The sequence below is a fragment of the Lontra canadensis genome, unplaced genomic scaffold (genome assembly GCF_010015895.1).
Source record: "Lontra canadensis isolate GAN:19392208 unplaced genomic scaffold, GSC_riverotter_1.0 scaffold57, whole genome shotgun sequence".
Classification (NCBI taxonomy): domain Eukaryota; kingdom Metazoa; phylum Chordata; class Mammalia; order Carnivora; family Mustelidae; genus Lontra; species Lontra canadensis.
This window is the reverse complement of record NW_022631051.1, coordinates 4,415,293-4,440,209: the sequence shown is the minus strand read 5'-3', so window position 1 is coordinate 4,440,209 and position 24,917 is coordinate 4,415,293. Positions and strand designations below refer to the sequence as shown.

The window sequence follows — 24,917 nt, the reverse complement described above, 5'->3', positions numbered from 1 at the left end:
AGCAGGTTTCTGAAGCCTTGGCAAAGGTTATGTCCTTGACTCCTCCAACATGACTATTAATGTCGCTGAGAGTCGTAGTTGTGTTTGTCATATGTACAGGTGACAACTAACCAGTGCATGAATGTGTAAAATGGGTTAAAAGAAAAGATATCTGCAAAGCCTAATAATGAATTTAAATTAATGAGATAAATATCAATCAAAATAAATGTAAATCAATCCCATACTCCCTGGACTTTACCAGTGGATCATTGGCAACCTTAGAAGCACCTTCATCACTAGGGTATAAGAAGTTTTGTGAAGTGGATTTTTTTCAAACCTAATTCAGTTTTCAGTTATATTAATAGAAATAGAGTATCTGGGGAGGCAGTGCCCCCCAGAAGACAGCTTTCTTTTCTGGGGGCCCCTGTTTTCGGAGGAGCATATGAGAAATAGGCTTGTTCAGTGGAACATGAAGAGGACCTCGTGTGACTATGCGGCATTCATCACTACAGGTAAAAGCTGGTAAACACCTGGAAATAGATGACTTGAGAGGGAGAAGAAAGGACAATTATCTTCCAAAATTAAAGGACCAGACATGTAAAATAGGAACAGCATTTGAATGTCATGGCCATGGGGCTCTATCCCTTATCTGAAACTCTTTGGGTAAAATGTGGTTCAGAATTCAGATTTATTTTTAATTTTAGAAGGGTTTCTATATGGTATACTGTGTGATATCCCAAGGAAGTCTGGGTCAGCACCCCATCACCAAGGACATTGATATTTCTGCATTAAAACATGTGACTATGACTCTAAGGAGGAAAAACAGGCCATAAAGTTTCAGGTGAAGTGTTGTCACCAAATGGATTACAAAAGTGGGCAGATTTTGCTACTACATTAGATGTGGAGAACGTTTAGACTTGGGAATAAGAGTGACCTCTAAGAATGTACACAACCAGTTCTGCCCACCCCTACACACTCTTCCATGACCCCACAAGTCTGAGGGATGCCTGGGCTCTAGCCACACCAGGCTCTGAGCTGTCACTTTCTTACCTAGGCAGGCTACCCTCCAGATGTCTGTCTTCCTCCTCCTGGAGGCCCTCCCTGACTTACCTCCATCACCCATGTATGCTCAAGGAGGCCTACCCAGTCCCCAGATTTAAAACTGAAACCTCTCCTGCATGGCCCTGCTGATGCCCTGTGTCCTGTCTAGCTACTCCTATTAATGCTACTGAACACTTGCTAACATAGGACATAGCTTACTTATTGGGTCATCACCCTTACTTATTAGGGTCATTATCTTCACCCCTTACCAGAATATAAGTCCCACAGAGATAAGGGTCATTCTCTTCACCCCCTACCAGAATACAAGACCCCCAGAGGCAGGGATCTTTGCCAGGTTCTTGTTATAATATCTCTAGCACAAAAACCATGCCTGGCACATCCAAGGAAAGGTTGGTAGCACGATTAAAGGGATTTAGGCATTGAATGGTTGACTAAACAAGCTGATTTTTAAGATGTCTTTTGGTTCACAGCTAGGCCGCCTCACATCAGAATTAAACAGGGAAGAATGGGGAATAGCAGTCCCTTTTCTCTGATTCAGGGAGGCATGAAAAGGCATGTGACTCCTTTCCTTGTGTGTCTTTCCCCATGACAGCGGTGACAGATAGGACAATACGTTCAGAACCTCTGGTACTCCTGATCATCTCAGAGCCTATGGGATACTTTCAGCTCTTCTGATAAAACAAAGCAATGAAAATGTACACTGCATAGAGACAGTGAATCTGTTGGCCAGTTTTCTCTTAATTCTCACATTTAGGGAAAGGCAGCCCTGCCAAGGACGGGTGCTCCATGTTCTCAAAACCCTTACAGCAGGACAATGTGGCATCACCAAGGATGGGCATCCAGATCGTTCTTTAGAATATCAGAGTTCACGGTGAGAGCCCAGGACATGCTGGTCAGGAACAAAGACCTGTACCTGAGGCACAACCTGGCACCTGAATGTCCAGGGTTGTTAAAGAAATTGCTGGCCCATCTTTTGTTAACTTAATAAAACAACCATAATGGCCATGTCTGAGAGGAAATGATCTTAGTGGGTTAAATATGGCTTTGTACAAAAGCAAGAGTGTCTTTAAACATGCATGTATTTCGGTTTGAGCATGCTAGGAAAAAAGGTACTGATAGTCATTTAAATTAGACTTATAATCTTCTTTATGCAAGGGACTGACTGTAGAACTTCTAAATGAGCAGTAATTTACCATCAAAGAGATACATATTAAGTCTTTTGGAAATAGTTTCACCATAATCAGAGCAATGATTGAGAGAAATTGAGGTCTGGGATGTTAGCAGCACTTGGATCAAATTAGTCAATCCTGGGCATTTTGAAGTTGCTCTGAGTGCACAAGCCTGGAGGAGATACTGGCCAGTCACCTTTCCTGAGCCATTTATTCAAGAGGGAAAATAGTCTGTGTTATCGCACTTGCAAATGCACTCATTTGGATGAAACCGACCGAAATCCTTTTTGTCTTTTTTTAATTTTAAATATTATATTTATTTGACAGAGAGAGACACAATGAGAGATGGAACACAAGCAGGGGGAGTGGGAGAGGGAAAGCAGGCTTCCCACTGAGCAGGGAGCCCAATGTGGGACTCAATTCCAGGACCCTGGGATTACGACCTGAACCGAAGGCAGATGCTTAACAACCAAGCCACCCAGGAGCCCCAAAATTGACTGAAATTCTTACCACTGGGATTACAACAATTATCAGCAAGACCTGGAATAAACGTGTTGAAAATATTTATATAATCTAAATCAAATAATAATCGACAACCTCAACATTTCTACCTTCTGGAGACATATATACATTATATATATTATATATATATTATATTATGTTGTAGTAATATATATCACATATATCTTATATATATTATATTGTATTATGTTAATATATATACAAAACTTTATATATATATACATATATATACGTATGTATATGTATATATATATGTATATATATATATATGTATATATATATAAAATTTTAATAATCAAGATACTATTGACCTTTGATTTCTAGGCCATAATGAAGCCAATCCAAATATTTACCAATTTGGAAGAGTAGGACTAGAAGTTATTACTTATATTATCCTATACTATGAGTACACACTGACAAGTATACTTAAATTGGCTAAAAAATATACAGATAGCCAAAGTAATATGCAGATATCCAAAGCTGCATATTCTTTGAAATGTGTAACAGTCTTACAGGTATTTTCAAGTAAAAAGTTAATTCTGGAAATTTAGAATCTCATGCTGATATTTAGGCATAGTCCATTTCATTATATATGTGTACTATTTGAATGATGTTACTTAACCAACTTTTGTTTCATTTTACAGAGACGTTCATCCAAATAATACAGGATATACACAATAAATGGAATAGTTAGAAACCAATGAAATTAGAAGTTCTATAGTCTTAAAATCAAATACCCCACTGTTGACTAGATTAACTCAGCCACAGGGAACTCAGAGGCCTGACACTGACTGACATTTCCCATTAGTTTAAAGGTTTGGGTTTGCAAGGCAAGGAATCGACCCTGTTTCCTTCAAAACTGTAATAACGACTCTCTAATATGAGGACGATGGCAGTGCCCGCATAATCGTTCATGATCTAAAAGATGGGGCTAGTCCTCAATATGGCTGGCTAAGAACATCACTTTTTCCCAATCAATGCCTTAAAGTACCCAAACTATGAAACTATGAAAAACATAGCTGAACAAAGCTGAAGATGCAAGATAAAGGAGGCTAAAAGCCTAGTGGTTCTGAATTTCAACTGGAATCGTCAATATGGGGCACCTAGGTGGCTCAATTCGTTGAGCCACTGCCTTCAGTTCAGGTCATGATCCTAGAGTTCTGGGATCGAGTACCATATTGGGCTTCCCCCGCTGGGCAAGGAGCCTGCTTCTCCCACGCCCTCTGCCTGCCTCTCCCCATGCTTGTGCTTGCACACTCTCTCTTTCTCTCAAATAAATAAATAAAATCTTTAAAAAAAAAGAAATTGTCAATATGATCTCAGGACATGTTTTTAACTGTGTGTATAGGTATATATCCTAGCTCTGCCCAATGGGAAGATCCAGAGACAAAAGAGCATAGTAGTGAGTACCTCTTATGCTCAGACTGTAATTTCCAATGATCAGTTCCCACCAAACAAGAACCAGGGCTCCCTGGAGAAATGGTTGACTCTAGGTCATTGAGGTAGAAAATGTAAAACATAAACCTGGAATATATTGTCACACCAGAAAGTAAGAAAGCCACCTAGCATGGCCTAGGACAGGGGTCACCTACCTGAGTAAGCTCCATTTATTTGAGCTGAGATAAAGATAATAAATGTGATGGGTCAAAACATATCAAATGTATTTAAATCCACAAGTTGACAATGACAATGATGACAATGACAATGATGACAATGTGGTGATGACAAAGACCATGGTGCTGGTGACAATAACAATAATACTAATAATCCCTTGGTTACTTTTAGGTGATGCCAGTGAACTACCTCTTTACTTTTAAAAAACGTGCTGAAAAAGACAAAGTATCAAGCATTTATGCCCTATCCCCTTTATTATTTCTGTATTAGGGTAACTCATATTTGATATGGGAGAGCTTTTCTTTCTGGGACTATTCTAGCTACTAAACCAAGAAGGACTGGTATCATGGAGCCGTCCTGCAATCCTTAACAAATCAATGAATATAGGAGTGGTCACCTGTGGCTGACAGCTTCACAAAAAGGAAATAATTGCAAGAAACATAATAGAAGAACACATTAAATGACACTGCCATTAAATGGCAACAAGCAAAATTGAAAATATGGGAAACTGTATAGGATAAACACAGTTTCAGCAACAACCACCAACCTCCCAAAAAGGGGGGGGGGATGAACTTAAGACACTCACTGTCCACTTGCAAAATGTCAACTTAACTGTTATCACAATGCAAATAAATGGCTAAGAGAAATAAGGTTATAAGACAGTCAAGGAAATCTGAACACTGATTATTTTTCCAGATCATGCATAGTGTTTATTATTATTTTAAGGGCTCTTATCTTTCAGAGCAGGGGTCTGAGGCTCCATCCAGCCAGTCACCTGTTTCGTATAGCTCGAAAGCTGAGAATGGTTTGTACATTTTTAATAATTTAAAAAAACACAAACAAAGCAGGAATACTATTTTGTGACAATGAGACTCATATGAATTTCAAAGGTCAGTGTCCATATGCAGAGCTGCACTGAAAACAGCCACTATCCTTCATGTGTGTGTTGTCTGCAGAGCTGTGCAGTTGCCACAAAGCCCGTCTGGCCTGCAAAATTTACTATCTGGCCCTTTACAGAAAGTGTTTGCCAGCCCCTGTTTTAGAGAACCATTAACAAGTTAAATGATATGATGACTGGGATTGCTTCAAAAATAATCAGAGGGGGAGCAGGTGGAAACGGAGAGGCAGCAATAGGCCACACAGTGCTAGGTGTTGAAGGGGAATGCTGAGTAGAGTAAGCTTTTTCCGATTTCTCTCTAACTCTGTGTATATTTACAATTTCCAAAATAAAAGTGAAAAGAAACTTTCTTCAAGGAAGATGTGAAGAAAGGAATGGTTCATTTTTCTGTATTACTGAACAACTATTTTAACTGTGGTTATTTCCCCCAGTGATTTTGCTACTGGCTTGCAAATACTCCAGTGCTGTAGAACTCTTTTGTCTAGGTGTCATTCACTTCCTGTGCAAGCATCAAGCTTTTTCATTTCTATGGTAAAGGTACCAGCACCAGTAGAAAAGAAAGTGTACTTTGACCCAGGGAAGACATATCCCAGGGCTTGCGGCCTGGATCTCTGGCAACATTTGCCTAACTCATATACTTAGCGCATGGAAAGTATATAATACACGTTTCCTGAGTGAAAGTAATAAGGGGCTTCCAAATCTTAAAAATAAACAGAAACTCCGTTAGTTACTTGTCCTTTGTGCTTAGAGGACATCACTTCTAACAGAGACAAACAATTTTATTACACTTGGACAAGAGCCAGTGCCCTTTCTTTTGCATGAAGGGAATGAAGGATGGCAGTTTTAGAAGTAAGGAGGGACGCAGACGAGAATAACAAACTGCTTTATGACTTCAAAGTTCATCCTCTGTAGGAACTGCCTGGCAGCCGCTGTGAACCAACCCAAAATGTTCAGGTCTTGCCTCATGCTGAGTCACACTTCTACAGTCCAAAAGACATTTTTAAAATTAAAACCCATCAGAAATTGCAAATTTTCCTTCCATCTCAAGGAAGGACTTAGGTAAACTTCTCTCTTTCCTTTCTCTGTACATGATGCCTGATGATGAAACTGAAAACCTTCTAGGACTTCCAAGGCCACCAGAGGTCTGTACATAAACTGCCCACATAAGACATTTCTATTTTTCCTCTCCTTCCAAAAAAAAAAAGAGACAGAAGAGGAAAACAAAAGCAAAAACAAAACAAAACAAAAAACTAGAGATCCTAATAGTGTCCAAACCCTCCAGGACCCTCAGTCCTAGGCCTGGCTTAGTAAAAGGAGATAGAAGGAGATAGAAAGACAGAGTGTTCGTATCCTCAGCCCTCAATCACAGAAATTCCAGAGCACGGCCACCTCTGCCTTCTCTTCTTGTGACACAGCTATGGATTCTTGGAGCCAAGAGAAACAAATGAACCACTTGATGAATTTGAGAAAAGCTGCAAAAAAAAAAAAAAAAAAAAGAAAGAAAGAAAAGAAAAAGAAAAAATTGCTTTCATAGAATTTATGGCTCTTGGCCTTAAAGTAAGCAGCCCTTAAGAGGACAAGTTGATGCCTTTCTCTTCTGCCCTCGGAACTGAACCATCTTGACCCATGGTTTCAAGTACCATTTCCCATTCTGGCCCGGAGACCTTTAGATTGTTGCTGAGGACAGAGCTCTCCAACTGCTGCTCCAACTTTTTCTGGGGCATCCTTCTCGAAGCACCAGCAATTTATGTGTTTTTGCAGTCAGGTCATATCACAAAATAAAATTTATTAATTAATGGCTCCTGGAATCTCCCATGTTAAGTTATACTGCATCTTTACCTTTAATTTAAACGAATCCAAACTCACACTAAATTAAAACATACAGTATATGCTTTGAAGGCTTTTGGTGGTTTCAGTCTCAATGTGCATATTGCATTATATATATATATATAATATATATATATTATATATTATATATTACATATATATCTATATATATGGATACATATATCCATATATATAGATATAGATATATCTATATATATGGATATTCAACTGACTAAAACAATAATGGATGTAATTTCAACCACTCAAAGTTTTAAGGAGCAAATGGTTCCTATAGCAACTGAAGACAGTCCTATTTGTGCATTCCTGGTATTTTCTACGATGGTAAGTGATGTTAAATTTATGCTTTAATATATATGGTATAAAATACCGAAGTTAAACTTGCCAAGGGAACCATAATTTTACTTCTTTTCAAATCATTTTATGGCTTTTATACATAATAGCAAAATTGGTCTGATATACAGTTCTGCTTTTTCCTCTTATAATCTATAAAGGAAACTAACAGCCACCAAGAAAGGTTGACCAAACATATACATTCCCTAACAAAAAAGCCAAGGCAACATCCACACACATGAATAGAATTTTAATTTTAAATTCTGATAAAAGCTATCACGTAAATTACTACATGGTGTTTATGAATCCACAAGGAAATGTCTGGGTCTTTGTACTATGCAAGAGGCATTATGGTTAAGGGTGTACATTCTGGAGTTACATGGCATGGCTCAAATCTTCAGTCTTGTTACTGGCAATGTGTTCCTGCAAAAATTACTGAAACTTCCCAAGCCTGTTTCTTCTTTTGTGGGCATACAAGAGAGTGTTCCTGTGGATCGGTTCAGAGAAAAAAATGCCCAGATAGAGCCTAGCAAAGTATCTAGCACACAGCAGTGCTCAGTAAATGGAGTTGTAATTTTTTTTATTTCAAACACATCTGTTGAAGTCAGTGATATAAATACTGCAATATAATTTATAATTTATTCATTCATAAATCAAATTCTATAGCAGGCCAGACGACCTATTTATGAGAACCATTTTAAGTTATAAAAATCTGAAGATTTTCCTTTTTCTCTCTCAAAATAGTCCCACAAAGGACTAAAAATCTAACTCAGAAAAGACATATGAGAGATGTATTACACTGGTGAAAAATACTGTTTTCACAATTGGGTAACTCAGACCCAGTTAAGTGGAATTACAATACAATACAATTACAATATCAAACTCTCAAAAGAAAAAAAAATCTCTAGGCCAACAACTACAAAAGTTTTAATCCTAAGTGAACATTATTCTTAGAAATTCAGTCTATCCAATTCAAGAGCTCATACTGAATTACATTGATACCAAAAAAAAAAGAAAAAAAAGTGAGGTGGGTTCATCTATCAATTACTATGACACAGGTCTGCTGTCATAGTGAGGACTCAAACACACTGTCCTTGAGAGGTGCATTTCTATTACCTTTCACTGAAGTCCTGTGGCAAGAATTTTTTTCTACGGGGTGAATTAGAAAACAAAATTTTACAACAGAGGGGGAAAAATACCTAGGGGAAAGGTATAAGAAATGAAGGTTTAAAAGAGATGACATACTAACCACATTTGCTTCCAGAACTATTCTAACTCTGTGTGATATTTGCTGCATACCCTGAAATAGCAAAAGGGACATCATTAGGTTCTATATATCCCTTCTCTCATCAAAACCATCCCTTGGAGATGAACCATAGCCATAAAACCAGCATCCCAGAAAGACAGATTCTGTGTCTGTTTCTTGAGCCAGCCTTTGAGGCTCACCTGGAGGAGACACGATTTGTTCAGGCAGGCAGTAAGGGAAGTACCAGGAGCAGGCATTTACTGAGTATTTGTTATGTTATAGGTACTATTCTAGCTGCTACATTGCAACAGTATTTTTAATAGAGTACTTCATAGTAACACCATCTGATTTCTTTTTCTATTTCTATGAACAGATGCATGTTATGAAATCATTTAAAAATGTTATTCTGGTGCCTTACTTCTAATGAACACTAAGTCCTATTTGCTAACAAAGTAAAACTCAATGATATTGTACTATGATGGTTCCAAAATTAACACAGCTATTTTCACAGTAAATCTGACCATATTTGATTAAAAGACAAGTACTCAGTGAAGAAAAAAGTCCACATGGCAAATTTACTTATTTGTAAATACATATTTATAATTGACTTTCACTAGCAAACTAAACTGTATTTAATACATATCATAATTAAATACATAATATACGATTGTGTTAAAGTTTCCTACCTTTTCTGGGCTTTCACTTTCTCATGAATAAAATTTGATTTGAGGACTATTCCACATTCAGATATTACATAATTCTGTGATTCTAGAAATAAGCTATTGAAAAATGATAGGGGTCTCAAGATCTGTGGAGAGAAAATCACTGTTTTCCAGGTTTCCTTGGCCAACTCCTATTCACCCAACTTGCTCATGCCAGTTCCTGGCTTGGTCAAAGATGCCATTCATCTATTGTTCAAAAGGCATCTCTACTGCCCCCCTGATTTCTGCCATTTGTCCTGGAGGCTGAACCACTTTCATTTCCCACCCACTTCCGAGTTTTAGATGGTAGCCAAATGCCGTAGACTGAATGCTTAGGTCTCTCCCAAATTCGTATGATCGAACCTAATCTCCAGTGTGACGGTATCGAGGTGGGCCTTTGGGAGGTAATTAGGCTTAGAGGAGGTCATCAGACTGAATCCCTCTTGATGGAATTGGCGTCCTTATAAGGGGATGCCTCGCCCAGAGCTCGCTTTTTCTGCATGCAGGGATGCAGTAAGAAGGCTGTCCATAAGCCAGAGTCCTCAATGAAAACTTCACCATGATGGTACCCTGACCTTGGACTTCAGTCTCTATAAATTGTTTAAGCCACGCAGCCCGTGGTGGTTTGTTATAGCAGTCCAAACCAATCAAGACACCGAGTAAAAAGACGAAGGAATTTGGAGGAGGCTCCACAATGATCAGAAATGAGTTAAACAGCAGAAGTTACAAAAATGCCCAAACTACACGGATGCAGGGGAAGAGGGCAAGGTGGCCCATGTTTCCTAGAAAACAATGTGCACAAGCCATCTTCAGATTTATGACCATCAATACTAGCTTTGGTGACCATCTTTATTTATTGAAAAGTTAAAACTGGTATTATAAATATTAATTCTTAGGGGAAACAAGTGTATGTAGGAAAATAAAATTTAAACTGCTTCAGAAAGTACAACAATAATATTAATATGACCATACATGGCTTAAGGGGCATTCAGGACTGTGTAAAAATACAACTAACTCAGAAATTGCCCATCAGTATGAAAAGAAGGACACCTAAAATTCCATTTTCTCTTCTCTATATCTTATTACATACTCTAAGATATTTTAAAAATGTAGGCTCCACAGTGATCAGAAAGTTGATAATAACAGGCAATACTGTCGTGTTTTGTATACTTGAATGATTTTAGACATACATTTCATTTGAGTGTATCCCACAGTGACAGTCCCTGCTGAGACCATGTATCTGATAGCACAGAGCCAAGTATCTCAACAAACACACTGCACGCCACTTTCATGCTACAGAGAGAAAACCATTTTGTAGACACAGTCTTCCTACTGTACATTGTCTGGAAGGTGTTTTAAGTCCTTTGCTGCTGTATTAATGGATGCTCATGAACTGTGTTTTACTCTGTTGTTTTGTATTCTAGAAAAAACAATTCTATGTTGACAATAACCTGTAGCCCACAGATGAGACGGGGAAAATGTAAGCAGATGGGACACATCTGTTAATCATAAACATTTCTTCATTAGTGTCATCATTAAATTTATATGTGCTATGTTTTTGTGAAAGGCTCTGACAGCGATCATATTTAATCTATACTTTAAACAACTGAACTGCTGGCCATTTTGTAGAGGTGGATCGGTATGGGCATGTAATACATATGGACTTTTTTTTTTTCTTTTTTGGTTATGATGGCTCCTTGAGGTTAATCATGCAATGTCAGTCACATCCAAATACTTCCAACAGAGTGGTAAGTACATATTACCTATTCATCTAGATTTGGAATATGGGAAGATGTCTTAGGATAGTGGAATCAAGCAATAGTTAAGTAAAGGAAATATGGGTGTACTATTCCCCGCTATGCCATTTACCTCTGTGACGCTGAGCAATCCTGCACTTCAAATTCATCTATAAAGGAAGGGTACGACCATGGGATATACCCATGAAACTGAGCTAATGCCTACAGCAGAACTCAAAATATGGTCATACAAGTAACAAACATTATTATAAACAATGATACTCCAAAGCATCAATGTTTCCCTAAATAAAAATGCATTATTAATTTCTAAATCTTGACTTAGTACTTAAAAGAAAAGCCTTAAAACATTTTTCCCATTCATTTTTTCTGCCTGGATCTCAGAATTACTTTGAGGACGCAAGTGACTTCGTAGGCAGCAGATAAGCATTTTTGAAACTGTGATAGCATTAAAGGAATGATGAAATGCCCATATTTATACCTCTACACTCGAAAGATCCTGCACCATGATTCCAGGTTTGTTTTTCCCCACAACTTCTAAAGGATGACCTCAGGCAAAGGCCAGGGCAAGGGCGAGAGGCTCGGAGGGCTCTATGAAACCATCACCTGCCACAAATCCTCACTTAACTGGAAGTCACTTTGCACAAACACAGTTTAATAGGAACCATTCTTGCAAGTGAAGGACACTAGTCTTACTTCATTAGCTATTAATAAAATAAACATTTTCCCACAGGATGCTTATCCAACCAGAGGAAATAAATCATTTAACAGTAAAATTATTCTAACATCACAGAGGTTCACACAGGGCACGCCAGGTCCAGGACAAACGGAGTTTCACTTAGAATTTCAAAGTCATGACACCTCTGTTTTGATCATCCCCTTCAGGATATGACCATGAGGACAATTGTAGGGTAATAGGCAGTCATCGATGCCAAGAAGGGCAAGACAAGATTGGGTAATAGACAAGAAAGGCATTAATGGATGGACTGTAAAAACAATTTTGTCAACACTAATGATCAAACGTAATAGAACAAAAGCAAGAGAGTTCAGGGGCATGGGAAATTCAATGTGATAGTCCCATCAAGGCTAGCGAATACAGCTACCTTTGTACCTTGGGTTTTGCCTTTTTCTTTCCTGACTTGGGACATGCATTGGGCTCTGCTTGAGCCCAAAAATTGTCAACCTTGAGCACACTCTGGGGTCCCCTGGGGAGCCCTGAATGCGGGGCCCTGACACAGACCCATTAAATCAGAATCCTGGTGTAGACCAGGCATTTTTTAAACCACCCCCCCCAAGTGATTCTAGTGGAGTGAAGGCTCAGACTTTGCATTTAGACCTGTTTTTCAAAACAGCAGCTAGCTTTCTCCCTATGACAAGGCAGATTCTCTTTATTTTTTATTGTTTTATATTTTTTTTAATTTAAGTTCAATTAGCTAACATATAGTAAGTAAATCATTAGCCTCAGATACAGATTCTCTTTAAAGCAAAGTCTTCTCCTTTGTAGCAGGAAGTAGTTAAAGATCCCCAATATGCTAAGTTGAACCAGGAGCATCCCAATTCCAGGATATTTGTAAAAACAAAAAGATCAAATTGTAACCCTAACTTGCCTATAAATTCTTGGGAGTATCTGAGACTCGGCTAAGGCAAGAGTTTAGACTTTATACTGTGTTTCTGAAGTAACATTAACACAAATATCAGAAGCCCAAAACTATTTTCCATGAAAATCTAAGATTCTGGAGATAAATCAAAAATGTCAGGAAAGTGTCATTTTTAAAAGGTAGCTAATGCATTGTGGAAAATATCCATTAAAAATGCCTGTCTCATCAGTTACCATACACAGCCCATCTTGATCAAGTTAAATACCAAACAACCACTAACAAAGAAAATAATTTTCAGTCACTCATATCAAGATTCTAAAACAATTGGGAACTGGGATACAAAAGAAAAAACAAAATCAAACACCAAAGATCAGGATGGAGCACAGTAGCCACGGGCTGCAAAATCTCTTACAGTAGCGAGTGTAAACTTTTGGAGAATGAGAAAGAGTTAAGATGAATTTGGTGCCTGCGGTCTCGGTCCTCTGCATACCCTCCTCCTTCCTGGCCAGTGGATCTTCTCACAGGGACACCAGAGATGAGAAAACACTGACGTCAAGGTAGAAGGGTGAGGAATTGTGCAAATGGGCCCAAGAATATTTTAAGAACCCTCCTTCAGAATGTACTCCCCAGCTGTCAACATATTATTGCCTAATCTTGGGACAGCACATTTGGCCATCTTCCATGTGCCCCAGAAGTCGAGGAATAAAAACAGCCTTTTTTTAATTTCAGTTTTATTTCAGTTGTAATGATGAAAAGGCAAGAGAAATTTCACAGTTACAGAGTGTCACGCAACTGTGACACGTCACAGTCCCCATGACAGTGCAGAAGAGGAGGGACGATAGGAGGTGGAGAGGTGAGAGGCAGAGGATAGGTCAGCATGCGTGAAGCTGAAGTCATGGGGGAATGGAACAGAAACACAAAGGTGTAAAGTCATGGAGCAGCTCAGTAGCAAACTAACATAAATATAGAATTAACCAAACTAAAACAAGACCTACAAGGAAAGAGGGATAGGTGGAAATCAACACTAGTCTCTGTAAAGAATGAGCGTCCTGCAGATCAATACATAAAAGGAAGAAACAAGAATGAAATCGGAGAATGCCATCGGAAGGGGAGATGAAACATAGAGCCTACAGCAGCGGGAGGCCTTCCAGGTAGAGAGGAGAGGTCTGAATCCCACTCATTCTCTCAGAATTCTGGCAACCATGGCTATGTGCATGACACTATTGGCCATGCAAAATACATATGGAATTTGAAAGATCATGGACTCTGAGAAACAAACTGAAGGTTTTGGAGGGGAAGGGGGTGGGGGGTTGGGTGAGCCTGGTGGTAGGTATTAAGGAGCGCATGTATTGCTTGGAGCACTGGGTGTGGTGCATAAACAATGAATTTTGGAACACACACACACACACAAATTAAATTAAATTAAATTAAAAAAAGAAGACACACAAATTATGATTACACTAAAAATGTCCACTTAAATACTCAAAAGATGTGTTGTTAATTTCTAAGTTGAGGCTTTTTTTTCTTGTTGGAATTCAAATTACAAAAAGATCTGTGTGTGTGTGTGTGTGTGTGTGTGTGTGTGTGTGGTTCGATGCTCTGGACAGTTCTCAAGAAGAAGAATAGGGGAGAGCTCTATATTTGATACTTTAATATCCTGCTCTAAAAGTATTTTGACAACCGTATCTTCAAAGCAAAATGGCTCAGCAGAAGCAATGGGAAAAAACAGAAATTTAAAGGGAAAAACAAAAGGTCTATGAAGAACAGTAGGCATTATCTAGAACATTTAGGAATCTTACAACTTATCAATAAAGAAGGAAGGAAGAGAGACAAGTCACATTTTCAGTCGTCCATCAACAACCCAATCCTGACCCGGTTCCCTGGACCCCTCCCCAGGGGTCGTGCCCTCCTGCCTCTCGACTCTCCCTGAACCGGTCGGTGATGGTGAGTTACTGTACCTGCAACCACAGCCTGTCACCCGCCACGGTCCGGCCGATGGCACTGCACTGGAAGGTGGCAAACTGGCCTGCGTTGACTTCCACATTCTGAATCCGCAGGAAGTGGGGAGTTCTGGCTACATGAAGAGAGAGAGTGAAAGATTAAATTGGAGCTCTGTCACATACATTTGTCTTGTTTGAATCTATCTGCAATTTAGGACCCTTCCATCTTGTTTACCTTTGAAGAAAATGTGGCTTTTGCTTATAAGAATGCTTTCAAGATCTCATCCTGATTGTAAAAGGGATCATGGAAGGCTTTGGTGTACTCTGAAAGAACAGAAAAGCCAAGCATTCTGGGATAGACCCAAGAAGAAAGAAGATATATTATTGTTCCTGCTGTGCAAATTATCATAGCTCAGCAGTCCTCTTGTAATAACAGATCTGTATTAATAAAGATTACACTGAACCCTAATTGATGTTTTGAACAAAAACATATTAGATATTTATACGAGCAACATGAAAAGAACAGTAAGAAGTTAAATGATGTTGTCAAGGAAACTTTTTAAGCCAAGTACAAAGCTGTGCGTAATATATATTTTAATACAACTAATTGGTATGCAGCATTACTTATGTAATTTTACCCAACTACCAAAAATACTATCCTTATAGACAGACTCTGGGGAATTATGTTGGGACTGCCATAGCGTGGCAGTTTCTGCTGATTCTTACTAATAATTTAAGAAGAAAGAATGATTCTAAATATTAAACAACATTAAGTCTCATAACAGACATTGTCCATGGGGGACAACCCTCTGAATAAAGGATAATTCTATCTGATCGGAGAAGCGCAGACCAAATTTCTGCAACAGACAGCACAGGTGTGTGAAGGAACCGGAATGACAGGTCAGCAGTTAAATTTTATGATAGGCTGCATTTTTGGGGAAAGTCTCTTATCACAGCAATGATAGGGTAAAAGCATGGTGCTGGGAGGAAGGTGGTTAGGGAGTAGACAAGGAAGGAACAGGATGCTGGTACTTTCTGGAGGGATGGATAAATCTTCTGGACAAGAACTCGAATAAATTTCTCATGCTTTGCCAGCTTGTCCTCACCATCAGTGTGTCTTTAGGCCATGTCTAGGCACCTTCAAAGAATGGTACCCCATTCCTGAGTACTCAGACGTGATAAACCAGCACTAATATTAACCTGTGCAGAACATAATTAGGAATGGACGGGGGTTACTACCAAAAACAAAGAGAAATGCATTTTAATATCAGTAACACACAGCAAAAGCCCATTACTAACTTGGAGGCCACTAATAACTCAAAAAATGTATTCATGATGTTTAGCAAGCAAAATGTCCTAAATAACTTCTACAAAAGTAGTATAACTATGGGTCATCATTGCTAATACTAACATATTAATTTAAAGCCCTATGACCTATTTTTCACTAATTTAAATTATCTTTGGCCAAGAATAACATGATGTTGTGGGTTTTAAAAACCTCTTTAAAAAGTCCCTAAATCAAATTTCTCTTCTAGTCTCTGTTCCCAAAAAAGCTGAAAAATGTTTTGCTTTAAGAAAATGGCAAAAGGTAACATGGTTTTTAAAAAAATTTTTTTTTAATTTTCAGCATAACAGTATTCCTTGTTTTTGCATGTTTTGAGCATTTATGTGCTAGAAACTTTTCCATCTTCACATTCACAAATGTTCTGTGAATAGGTATTTTTTTCCACTTTGCAAGTTGGGAAACTTGTAGGTTCTTGCCTAGTAAATGTCAGAACCAGAGTGTGAACAGTTTCAAAACCAGGCACATTGAGTTGAGTTCATATTATTTGAAATTAATAATAATAATTATTTGAAATTAATAATACAATTATTAAAAATAACAAAAGCATGTTATTTAAAATTAATCAATGAATTCATATCATTTAAATTGAATTCGTATTACTCAATTGAACTGATTTTATATTCTTTAAAACCGTTTACTTGCAACTGCAACTTCTGTAGAATTCTACTCTCCTAACCTCACCTTTGACACAAATGAACAAACTTTCGCTACACAAAAAGTCCTAACGATTACTATTTTAGATTTACCTATATCAGGGGTTCCCGATATTAAAAGAAATCATTAAGAATTTGAGAATTTGAGATTTGACTGAATCGACAGGACTACATTGGAAGCAAAAAAGCTGTTTCCTTGCTCAAAGGGGAAGACGAACCATGAGAGACTGTGGACTCTGAGAAACAAGCTGAGGGTTTTGGAGGGGAGGGGGTGGGGAGACAGGTGAGCCTGGTGGTGGGTACTAAGGAGGACACGAGTTGCATGGAGTACTGGGTGTGGTGCATAAACAATGAACCTTGGAACACACAAAAAAAATAAAATTAAATTAAGATGTTAAAAAAAAAAGGAAATATAAGCAAATGGAATATTCTTCTTCAAATCCAACACACTACATTCATTATAGCACACCTGTTATCAATTGGAAACTTTTTTGACTTTTTCCCTTTTAAAATAATTCTAAGCACATTACCCCTAGCCACATGGACATCAAACTATATTATGCACAGAGCATTCAAGAGAGGAAAAAAGATGATGAAAGGTAAGTCCTCTGTTCATTTGTGTGTTTGTACAGCAGTAGATTTTAGCTACTTCATGGGAATTCAGAGGGAGCTGATCAGAGCAGTCTGTGCTCTACAGGCCACACACACGTACAGACAGACACATACACACACACACACACACACTACCTTGCACTGCTAGCTCCTTAGGGAGCTGCTAGGTATATTTCCTGTCAATTTTCCTGAGCCACTGGGGGGTCCCCTTTCAAGGGGTCCCCCAGCCACACAGCCTCTGCCCATCTACAGAAACTGCTCTCCTCAGATTACCAGCAAGCCCCTAGCCAGCCCAACAGCCTTCTTTCCTCCTCCTCCTGTCTCCGAAGGGGAAATGTTTTCTACCACACTGATCTGTTTCCAAAACTTCCCCCTCAAAAGCTTTCAAAATTCTACTTTTGAAGTCATTTTCCTGAAGCTTTTTTCCTTTGTTCGTTCTTTCTTGTGCTCCTCCCCAAAAGTAGATTTGTCTCAGAATTAGGACTTAGCTCACTTCCCTTTCCAGAGTGTGTGCGCACCTGGTAGGTGTCCTCTACCCCCACAGAGCAACGTGAGATTCTTAGGGACAAGGAATCTGTTACCCTGTCACCACGCAATACTCCTGTTGGCCACAAGGAGAGTCCTCCATCATCAGGAACCTTGGAGCCGCTCCAGTCACCTGTGCGCCCCGACCAGGGCAGACAAGCCCTTCTAGAGCCAGACCTGACTTCATGACACACCCCAGACAGAGAGAGGGCATCCAGACCACAGAAAACCGCAGCCACTGTACTCCCCGCTGGTGAGCTGTGGGCTAGAGCCCGAGCCACTGCTGGGATCACACCAGGAGGAAAGCTTACAATCCAGGTGCGCTCAGAGGCTGATAGATACTACAGGGAACTGTTGTCCTAAGAAGCACAGTGGGGAAAAAAAAAAAAAAAAAAAAAAAAAAAAGACCGTTCAGGCCAGTGAAGGAAAACCGGGTCCCAGGGGAAAAGGCAGGGGCCACTGAGATTGATAACTGACTTCAGATTTTGTGAAGTGAACTCAGTATGCAGAAACTACAGAGAGGCAGGTTTCCCTAAGAAGGGTGAAGAAGAGTTTTCCAACAGAGACTGCCAGAACATGGTAGGAGCAGGCTGGCGAGGGAGCCATTTGTAGACTCAGAGTTCACAGCTGGCTGGGCTGAGAGGTGGGTAGAGCGGGAGGTGGGGTGCCATTTGCGACTGGCATGCTATGGGCTGTTGCTGCTCTCAGTGGCTCAAAGGGCCACTGCCGTGGTAGTGGTCCACCTGTGGTAATGGAGTCCTTCCTTGCTTTCTCCGCAGGTGTTTTGGGTATGGAGGCTGCCTCTTCTGCTCCCTCTTTGGAGACGCCTCTTACATCCATGGGTAAACCGTAAGAAGGCTTCTGGTTTGAGTCACATTTAAAATGAGTATGCTCTCTATAGCTGGCTTGGAATCCCAGGCTTCTTTGTTTAGAAGGGGCCTCTTGGCGTGGAAGCTCTTCTGTCAGGTTTTGATTTTGGCCTCTCTCTTCACCCTCTTTGGTCCTGTTCCTCCCTTGAGAACCTGTCAGTCAGCTGGCATGTGCCTTTCCAAGTCCTTGATGCCCACGTGCTCCACCAGTACAGGGCTAACTCTGTCTGCTTCCTTTCCTGTCTGCGTGACTTTGCAAAGGATCATTTAGAACCTCAGTGGATCCTTTGAGAAAATCTCCCAAGCTGGCTCCCACCTACAATAAGCACCATCTCCACTTCCATACTCCCATGGATTGTTAAAGACTGAGTATCCTCTTCGTTCGATTGGCAGGTGTCTCACTACGCTGCCCTCTCCTGTCCATCTCATGCCTCCTATCTCTGCTCACCTCTTGCTGAAGGCCACCATAGTAAGCTGGGTCCCTAAGACAAGGTTGAATGTGTAGCCATCTTTTATGATCACTTCCGGTACAGGGATATTGCACCTGAGGTGCTGGTCTGCCATTTCAGCCCACTGGGGGTAAGCCCAGGGTCAGTTCTGGGCCTGTCCTAAAAGGTTGGGGAGGATTTTGAGCATCACTCCTGGTATTTCCATACATAGTTAAGCTATCAAAAATTAAAAATCAAAAAAGTTTCCCCTAAAAATCCACTGCAAAATCTCCATGTGCTACTCATCTATGTCTTAGGACTTGGCTTCTTGCCCTGCACCCTACCTATGACTCCTTTTCCTTTTTTCCTTTGTCTCCTCCCCATTCCCCAAGGCCCCCAAGGACTTTCTCAAAATCCTTCTCACTTCTTTCATGCACTACAAATGAGTTCTCTTAAATTTCTCAATCAGAAGTTCTAATCAGAGTGTGTGGGGACAACACAGCTTAGTGTCCCCCTCTCCTCCCATAGATGCCGAAATGCAAGAAAGATTCTCTTTCCTATAGTAACATTTCCTTCTTTGTTTTTATAAAATCACTAGAGATTTTCAGCTCTTCAAAGGTTTCCACACTGAGTGGCAGAAGGGGAAAGCCAAAAGACATTTAGTTTGAACATCAAGAGTAAGCTTCCCATGGGCTAAAATAATTTATAGAAAATGAATTTCAAATCTTGAAATTTTAAATTTCATTCCTTATCTAGCATGGCAGGAGACTTATTTTGGAAGAGCAAGGATGGGGATATCCGTATAGTCCTCTTTTTCTTTTTTAAAAATACTATAGCATGTTTCTAAGGTGCCCAAGAAATAATATAACTCATTTCCCCCCAGATCTGAACATAATCTGAAAACAGCTTACCCAGACCAACTTCATTTACATATTCTTCCTACTAATATGGTTAATATATTTAAAAATGTCCAAGATATTGGAAATCAATTTAATTCTTTTTCCTAGGGTTTGTGATTTAAATAACTTATTTTTCACTTTTCCAAAATATTTTCAATAATAGACATTAAAAATAGGGAACTATTCAATTTTTAATCATACAAAAATTTATCTCTAAGAAATAATTTTTGAAATATGATATAATTCTATACACAGTTTTATTTTTTTTAAGATTTTATTTATTTATTTGACAGACAGAGATCACAAGTAGACAGGCAGGCAGAGAGAGAGGGGGAAGCAGGCTCCCTGCGGAGCAGAGAACCCGATGCCGGGCTTGATCCCAGGACCCTGGGATCATGACCTGAGCCAAAGGCAGAGGCTTTAACCCACTGAGCCACCCAGGAGCCCCTATACACAGTTAAAAAAAAAAAAATTGAACATAAACTGTAACCTGTTGAGACAAATAGCATGTTGACCTAAAGCCTGGACAAGGTGAGGAAGGCTGGGAAACTGAACTTTGATTCATCCAGGAATGCTCGCAGAGATTACTTATTGTAGTAGACGAGGAGACAGATGAAAAGCCAAATCATAAGAACAGGTGAAAATGGAGTAAGAATGGGGAGGTGGTGGAATGAAGGAAAAAAGAAATTCAGTTGAAACCAAAAGCTTTTGCACCTGGTAGAATCCTTTCTCATGGGAGCATATTACAGGCTTCTACGTTATTCATGGGCTGCTCTGAGGTCTCTGGTGGGAGCTTCTGGCTTTGCCTTGCACTATCAGAACAACCCCATGCCATTAAGAAAAGTGAACACCCTCTAACATGGTCTATTGGTATCCCTTCTCCCTTTTTGTGGTAACTATGCACTTAAAAATTTTTTAAAAATATTGTCAGCATTTTCCCATCTTAAATATTTATCTAAAACTATTTGAAAATCTGCCTGATGTATCAGTGGTTCTCAGTTAGGGCAATGGCACCCCTCCCCCCGTAGGTAATATCTCAGGATGTCTGGAAACATTTTGGTTGTCACAACAGGGGTGGAGAAGGTGGGGGGACTACTAGTATCTAGTGAGAAGAGACACCATGGATGGTGTTAAACAACGCGCAGTACACAAGACAGTCCTCACCAAAAACAATCAACTGACCCAAAATGTCAGTAGGGTCGAGACTGAGAAGTCCCGATATCCATGATAAAGACATACAAAAGTTTCCTGGATCACCTTCTCCTCTTGAACATTTGGGGTTCTGATATATAATGCTAACACAAAAGATTTCATAATTAAATCATCATATAGACTTTCTGCTTTTTCCTTAGGATAAATTTTCAGAAACTGAATTTAATAAGACAAAAGAGATGCATTTTTAAAAGACTTCTGACACAAATTGCCAGACTACTTTGCTTAAAGCATGTAACAATTTCCATCTCTACTAGCAGGGTAAGAGAGCTCTTTTCATTACACCCTCAAAAGTACCAAGTATTAATTTCTGTAACCTGTCTTGAGAAACTCAAGAAATACATGTACTCTGCTCTATCAGCTAACTTAATAATAATAAATAATGTGACTATCAGAATTGTCACTAGTTCTGCCACTGGGTTGTTCATTCACTGGGAAGTCCACCCCAGGGAGGCTGCTTTCCTAAGGGCTCTGTTTCAAGCAATGGCTTGAAACAAAGACACAAAAAGAAAGACACAGAAAAAAACTCATTGATCAAGACAATCTGCTAATACTTACTGCCTCCGGGGGGGTGTTTGTTAGGATATGACTTACATTTTTAATTTGGAGGCCAAAGATACAATTATGCGGAAGTCTGTCTTTTTTGCCCCTGTTCTTAAAGATCTATTGGACAGGATGAAAGTTATTACTTTTCCTTTAGAATTGTTTTGATCTTCAATACAGCTTTCTGAAAGACTGCCGGTGCATATTACTCACACAGTAAGGTTAAAGGTCTAAGGAATTTATACCTCTGTTCAAATTGTATTTTGGGAGAGCCTTTCCTTGGAATGGTCTTTCTTTGGTTTGGGAAACTTAGTTGAGAAAAAGACTGCCAGAAAAAAATAACCTGGCTAAGATAATAAAAGCCACAGCTTAAATGGAAACCAGAAGAACACATACGAACCTAGTAAGCACAAGTATTATTATAAGCAACTTACCCTTTTCAGATGAAAAATAATTAATTGACCTAAATGGAAGATAGTAACTCTTCCACCAGGCTCAACACAACAAAGGGACTGTGGAATTCTCTTTTCCAGATCAGTTTCTTCCAAGAGCGTGGAAGTCAAAATTTCTAATATTGCCATTTGTGTTTTTTCAACCAACGTTAAAGGCCTATAAAATCTTTCCAAAGTTTTAAGATGCCTGGACTCTCCATGTCCACTGATGTGAATTCTAGAACTGTTTTCCAATTGGAAGGCTGACACTATTTTAAGATTTGGATTTCTGCCACGTGTGTTCAAGCATTCAAGCATCAATATTTCAGCCCCTTACGACTTCTGAACAGAAGCAAAAGTTCTTCAACCCAAGCTTTAGTGGAGATATGTGTGTGTGACATATATATTTAATTTGTAAAACAGGGTTTTTTTTTTTTTTTTTTTTTTTAAGTTACCTATCACATAGGGTTGGGAAAAAGATTAAACAAGATGATGCCAGGAAGGTATTCTGTGTGTCTGGTACTCTCAAAAATGTTCATTACTATTTAAAATAACTAATCTACCACTGGAAACTGGAAAAGATCCCAAGAAATAAGACTCTCCAGCCAGAAAAGTTTTGATCCCATGCTGAGCTGTATGCTCTGATCCTTGCCAAACTGTCTTAATTGTAACACCAGGTATAGTACAGTTAGAGCAGAAAATTTCAATCTATCCCATATTCAAAAAGAAAAATTCTCTCTCTCTCTCCAAATTTACAGGCCCATTCGTCTCCTAGATACCCTTTCAAAATGGTATGCCAGCTTTCTTCTCAAGTCTGCAGGAGTTCTAAAAACTAAATATCTTCCATGAATATCAAACAGGATTTTTATTACAATTCTCCTATGTTCTCATCTCTGCCATATTCTGTTGCTTCTTATTAAGAAAATAGTTGTTAAAAGAATAGAGGTTTGCAGGTATTAATTGATCTCAAATCAACCTTTGATCCCAAAGCCAGAAACTACTGACCAAGATGCAGATCTTTTTGCAGATGTTTCCTATTATTGATCCTTCAAAGCCTGCACCTAAACGCCAACAACAAAATCGAAGACTGGTAATTTGTGAGATCAAAGTGCAGACTGAAGAGGGACAAAAGAGGACACGGTCCTGACCCTTTTTTGTTTTCATTTGCATTTTAATGGAATGGCAGAGATTGAAACGGACTGGAGGCATTCCTAAACTGCCAGGACAAGCAGCCAACCCTCTTATTTGTGTAGCATGTCTTCACAAACAAGGAAGCCCAACTTTTGCTGAAAGAACAGCCTGGCCCTGCCCACACTGAGGCACAGTACATTCTGCAAACATTTTCCTTTTTAAATTTTCAGATGGACATTGTTAAATCACCCCACGTAAGTAATCTATCATTTTAGCTACTTCATCTACGGCTAACTTAGTCTAGTGGGCCCATCAGGACGGAGTGCCTAAAAATAATAAAACAACTCACATTTATTGAGCTCTTAGAATGTGCCAAGCACTGTTCTAAGTTCTTGATGTACATTAACTCATTTAATCCCTACATTTATCCCACTGAGGATAGCATCATTATTATTATGTGTTTATAGGGCCAAAGAGGCCTAGTAACTCTTGTGATAGGAGCAGGAAGCTTTGCTCTTAACAGGTTACAGGACCAAACTATTTTTGTTTTGCTTGAAAGTTAAAAATGGGTCTTAATAAAATAATTTTTCAAGTGGCAAAACAGATTCAACATTCTTATCACAGAAAAATAAGTTAGGTATTACATATAAATAGCTTTCATTAAGTCACTCATATCTTGAAGAAGAATGATTGATATTTTGGAGGAGAAAAATCCAAGTCAGGTTCTTATGTGTTTAAAATGAAACGTCAGGGGCACCTGGGTAGCTCAGTAGGTTAACCCTCTGCCTTCGGCTCAGGTCATGATCCCAGGGTCCTAGGATCGAGTCCCATATCAGGCTCCCTGCTCAGAGGGGAGCCTGCTTCCCCCTCTCTTTCTGCCTGCCTCTCTGCCTACTTGTGATCTCTCTCTCTGTCAAATAAATAAAAACAAAATTAAAAAAAATAAATAAAATGAAATGTCAGTTCTGAGTCCTATGCGCTTCTCAGTCAAAGCATGTGATCACTCATCATTACTCAACAGAACGTAATTCAGAAAACAGTTCTAATTTTTTGTCACTATTATTCCTATTTTTATCACACTACTTAATGTCTTCATTAAAAAATCTAAATTGAGAAGTAGGCAAACAGTATTTGGGTATGCAAATGAATCAATGAGTGAAAAAATTAATTTTGTTTTATAAAATAAGAATAATTTTGAACTTAGGATGCTATATTATGAAGTCTGCATTTCTTTACTGTTTAAAAAAAACCTCCTTATTTCATACTCCAAAATAGTAAAACACCATAATGTTGGATTTTATATTCACTTTATGCAATAAATGGCATGTGGGTTTTTTTTTTCAGTCTTTTTCAAAAAGTAACCTACTAAATAAAAGAAGATATCTGAAAATGATGTATCCAATAAAGGGTTAATATTCAAAACATATAAGGAACTCCTACAACTCAACACCCCCCCTGCAAAAATAAATAAACCTAATAATCTGATTAAAAATAGGCAGAGGAGATGAACAGACATTTTTTCCACAGATGACACATAGCTGGATGACAAACACACAAAAAGATGTTCAACATCAATGATCATGAGGAAAACACGAACCAAAACCACGA

General features: G+C 38.9%; 1 protein-coding gene across 10 annotated transcripts in view; it reads right to left on the bottom strand.

Annotated features, from left to right (window-relative positions):
* PTPRM (protein tyrosine phosphatase receptor type M) overlaps nt 1–24,917 on the bottom strand; it is a 765,571-nt gene that overhangs the window by 411,145 nt on the left and 329,509 nt on the right. For all 10 annotated transcript variants that reach the window (XM_032875725.1, XM_032875726.1, XM_032875727.1 and 7 more), the window contains one exon: nt 14,680–14,795. In XM_032875725.1, coding sequence (XP_032731616.1) covers nt 14,680–14,795 — 116 coding nt within the window. The remainder of the gene's footprint in view (nt 1–14,679; nt 14,796–24,917) is intronic.